This window comes from Fulmarus glacialis, unplaced genomic scaffold, assembly GCF_000690835.1.
Source record: "Fulmarus glacialis isolate BGI_N327 unplaced genomic scaffold, ASM69083v1 scaffold21293, whole genome shotgun sequence".
Classification (NCBI taxonomy): domain Eukaryota; kingdom Metazoa; phylum Chordata; class Aves; order Procellariiformes; family Procellariidae; genus Fulmarus; species Fulmarus glacialis.
This window is the reverse complement of record NW_009205150.1, coordinates 2,929-7,307: the sequence shown is the minus strand read 5'-3', so window position 1 is coordinate 7,307 and position 4,379 is coordinate 2,929. Positions and strand designations below refer to the sequence as shown.

The window sequence follows — 4,379 nt, the reverse complement described above, 5'->3', positions numbered from 1 at the left end:
TCTGATTTAATTCCCTCCAGCCTCAGGTCCTAAGTGAAATGGAGACGTTACATTAATTTTTATGTTTCCTGCTTAAAACACTAAAAGCGGGGAAACACACCAGCACTGTGAAATAACTCAAAAATGCTTTGGAGCTGAAATTTGTCTTTTTTTGATTGCTGGGGCGCATCTCCCCAGCTCGTCCCAGGGACACGACCGCAGGAACCGGGGGACTGCAGAGAGGGGCCCCGGCAAGGCGCTGAGCCGAGCACCCTTGGGTGGGAAGGCCCACGCGCACACCCGGCATCGCAGTGCTAACGGCATGTCAACGTGCTTTTCCACCGCGCCAGTGCCACCCAGCTCTTCCAAAGAGCCTGACGATCCTCGCTGAGGTCCGGGTGTTGCACCACGCTGAGCAGACGCCGGCCACCTCCGTGCTCTCAGTGCCACGGGCAGTAGAGGCAAGAGCAGGCAGAGCCACGCCGGCAGGAGGGCAGATCAGGCAGAAGGTTTTCAGAGGTTTTCCCACCTCTGGCTCCGAGCTCTGCCAGCGCCTCTGCAGCTTGCTGACAAAGGCACTTTCTTTGCCGAGGCGCTCGGCAGCAAGCAATGAGCTCACCCAAGGCCATCTTCACCTGTCCTAGCAATCAGCAAAACTGCAGTTAGCTCCAGAGCCCTCTTTGCAACGGCAAACCGCAGGCGCTTGCCAGAGCTACCACGGGCCGTGCACAGCCCCAGAAAGAGAAGTGCTTTGTCACAGGGCTGCTTCTGCGTCTGGAGAAGCACAGAACTAGGAGACACGGGCTGGATTAGCCGAGGCGATGCTCTTGGGGACGCCGCTGCCTCAAATGCAGGTGGGACAGCTCAGGGAGCAGACAGCAGCACGGTGCTTCTGCTGCAGGTGAGACCCCAACACCAAACCTCACCCTCCTCTAGCCCAGCACTGCACGGCAGAAGCACAGTCTTGAAGCATGAGCCCCGCACTGGCGGGATGACATTTGTATTCTAGGTGCAGTGATCTGTTGTAAGTGAAATAATGTAACCAGTACTTAGCATGAAAAGCAAATTTATCTTGTCAAAAAGCATTACCTTGAAGGATATAGGCGGCCAACAAAGCAGCATCCGAAGTCTTGCAGAGGAGACGGCCGTGGTAGAGATCCCTTTTGATCTGCAGGAAGACTAAATACCTGAGGACAGAAGAGAGAGTCCATTTATTAAGCAAAGTTTAAATTACCTAAACAGGCAATTTAGATGTAGAATATCTGCCATGAGACACTTGCACTAACATTTCTCTCGGAGCAGCCCATTTACAAGACGGTATGCTTGCCAGGGGCGAACAAGTGCTAATTACCGGGCAGTTCCCCCGGTGAGGGCTGGTGTGGGGCTCAGATCTACACATCCCAGCCCCGTTCCAGCCCGCAGGGATGCAGCTCCGGGTCCAGCACCCAACCTCAGGGGCTGATGGAGGCCTCCACCAACGCTCCTCTGTCACCAGCCGGCTCCCCACTGGCACAGCCACTCGCAGCAGGGCAGAGCTGCTGGCAGAGACAAAGAGCTCCCTCGGGCACGGGATGCTCAGGTGAGCGTTCCTGCCGGGAAAATGCACAAAGGAGGAAACTCATAGACAGGAACGTGCTGGCCCCTTCTCCCTGCCAGCCCCGGAGCCTCCTGCGATACTTCACCCTGTTTCGGGCAGCAGTGCCCAAACACAATTGCAGCCTCCCCAGCCCATCGCACCGTCACCAGGGCTGAGGTGCCCAGGGATGATGCTCTGAAGGGGGTCTTGTGGTCCTGAGTGCACCAGCGGCTGTTGTGCTTCCCAGTCCTGCATCCTTGCCCAGCTGCTTAGCCTCCACATAACATGATTTTCTCCTTCTCCAACTTTCTGTATTCTTCCAGGTCTCTGCGTACGCACCCACTTCCCTCCTCCGTGCTTGCCAGTGATCAACACCTCAGAGTGAGCTACCTCTTGCACTCGCCCATCTCTATCTCCATGCACCAAAGCCCAGTGAAAAGATAAACTATGTTGGAAAATTACATATTTGAATAAATTTAAACTTAAGTAACAGTTTGGGCTGAGTCATGTGGCAACGCGTTTGGGAAAACCTTTTGATGGTAAAAAAAGTCATAGAGTGAAGGAGCAAAATGGAAATTGGAGTGCTCAGAAATGTGTTTAGATAATCAGACCTGCACTCTGCAATATCTCAGTCATGCTTCATTTCTCAAGTCCGTATTTATGATGAGATAAACAACTAATTTTCACAGATAAAATATATTAAAGAGAAATCAGATGTTAAAGAGTACTCGGTCCAAGGGAAAGTGAATTTTAAGTCCAGGTTTCATCTGCAGTTGCAGGCACACCTCGAACGGCAGCAAGCAGGGGCAGCCCACCCGCACGGGAGGCTTGTCCTGGCACATGGGGGACCCGCGGGGGACGGCCAGACCCGGAGCCCAGACTGCCCGCGCCCGGCTGGGCTGCAGAGCTCCACGCTCACATCAGCTGCAGGGCGCAAAAGGGGCCGGAGGTGGCTGCAGCCCTGAAGCTGGGCTAATGCTTTATTCGTGGGAAGGAGAACAGAGTCTTCTGTTCCCGGTCCCCTCCGTCACCTCTGAAGCACCGGCAGTCTCAGCGCTTGGTGGCCAGGGCTTCCAGCGCCCAGGGGGACAAACCCTGCAGCTGCCCGAGCGCACCCGCCTGGGGCCAGCCTGGACGGAGACCCCAGGCTCGGCTGGCAAGCACCGCCAGCACCCTCGCCCAGCACAAGACCTTGCTGCGCCAGCCCTGCCAGCACAGACCTCACAAAAAACCATGATCAAATGGGTTTAACCCTGGCGATCCCCCCAGCCCCGCTCGCACACACACCCCCCCCACGGAAACCCTCCGTTCCCTTTAAGCAGGGAAAGTCTGTAGGGCTGAACTGGTTTTACAAACAAAATATTCAGCAGGTGCCAAACAGGTTTTCCAAAGCCCTGCCCATGCCTTGGAAATAGCCCCTGGAAAGGGGAGTTTCCCAGAGCAGTGCTGGGCTGTGGGATGAAGCTGCCTTGGAAAAGGACATTAAAGGTGGGAAATAGTTCTGAGCCTGAACGGGCGAGCTCCTGGGCTCCAGCTCTGGCTCCCTCCCCGATGCTCTTTGGTCCAGCTCCCACCCTCCGTGAGGGTGAATCTGTGACCTGCATTTCAATTCTCCTTACTGTGCTTGACAACTGCAGATGTTTGCTAATCTCTGATTAAAGAAAAGAAATACAATTAACATATTGTACGCGCAGCTTAATGCCCACATAATAGCCGTCATTACTCAGAGGCGATGTTTCACATTTAAATTAAGGCCTGATGGCTGCAGGGTTGCAGTTGCTGAGAGCAAATGTAAAATCTGCAAGCTAAATAAATGCCTCCTAAGCAAAACAAGGAGATGTATCCGTGTGAAACTATTCCTGGGCACTTTTATGGGTCCCCTAAAATGTGCCTGTATGAAAAACCAGATCAATTGTACCCAAGAAAGCCGATTACGGCGCATGTCCTGGCAGCAGCAGAAAGATCGGCATTCTGGACATGAAGGCACTTTTAAACAAGCCCAGCAGAAGCGCACGGGGCTCTTGACAAATGCGTTCACCCTCATCGGCATCTCCCCTCTACCGTCAGACCCAAAGAACCGAAACTTTCTCAGGCTTCCAAACACCACCTTAAGGGTTTTTTAGTTCTAGTTTTTGGGTCCTTCTGTGAAACACGAGCAAAGCTTTCATTAGTTTTGTACATTATCATGGGGAAACCAAACTCCAGAAACACCTCACCATCCTCTACTCCTACCTGATCTGCCCAACAAAAACGCAGAGTTTATTAATGCAAAAAAAAAGCTGAGCCCAGGTATATTCCAGACACGCTGTATAACAGGCTGCAAAAGCCCAGACAACCTCTCTCATTTGCTGCCTGCAGAAATAGACTGAAAATACCAAGAATTAAATCCTGGAATATATTTAGCTCTATCAGTAAGCCTACTTAATTCTCGACACGCTTAGCATGGACACCAGCTATTCATCGGGAATACGTAATGGCAGCCAGAGCAAACGGAGAAACGGCAGCCCAGCGCGGGCCCTGGGTGCGCAGCGGGGGTGGCGCGCCGGGGCCGGCTGCGACCGAGCCGCTCCGTGAGGGACAAGGGCTGTTCGTCACCGCTCGAGGGTATTTGGGGCCAAGACGCTGGGGGTCCTGCAATATGCAGCAGCTGACTGTCCGCAGTGCGACATGGCATTTACAGCCTGCTTTGAAGATACCCAGAGAAGTCTGTGCTACCTTTGTCCCTGGTTTTTACAGGCAAGCGGAGGGCTTCCTTCTTCAGGACTGACGATCTCCTGCCTTGGACTAAGGTACATCACAGGTAAAAGCCGAGGCAGGGGGAGGG

General features: G+C 53.5%; 1 protein-coding gene across 1 annotated transcript in view; it reads right to left on the bottom strand.

Annotated features, from left to right (window-relative positions):
- The window catches only part of FRMD5 (FERM domain containing 5), a 15,757-nt gene that overhangs the window by 9,299 nt on the left and 2,079 nt on the right, over positions 1 to 4,379 (bottom strand). The window contains exon 3 of the mRNA XM_009575294.1: positions 1,069 to 1,166. Coding sequence (XP_009573589.1) covers positions 1,069 to 1,166 — 98 coding nt within the window. The remainder of the gene's footprint in view (positions 1 to 1,068; positions 1,167 to 4,379) is intronic.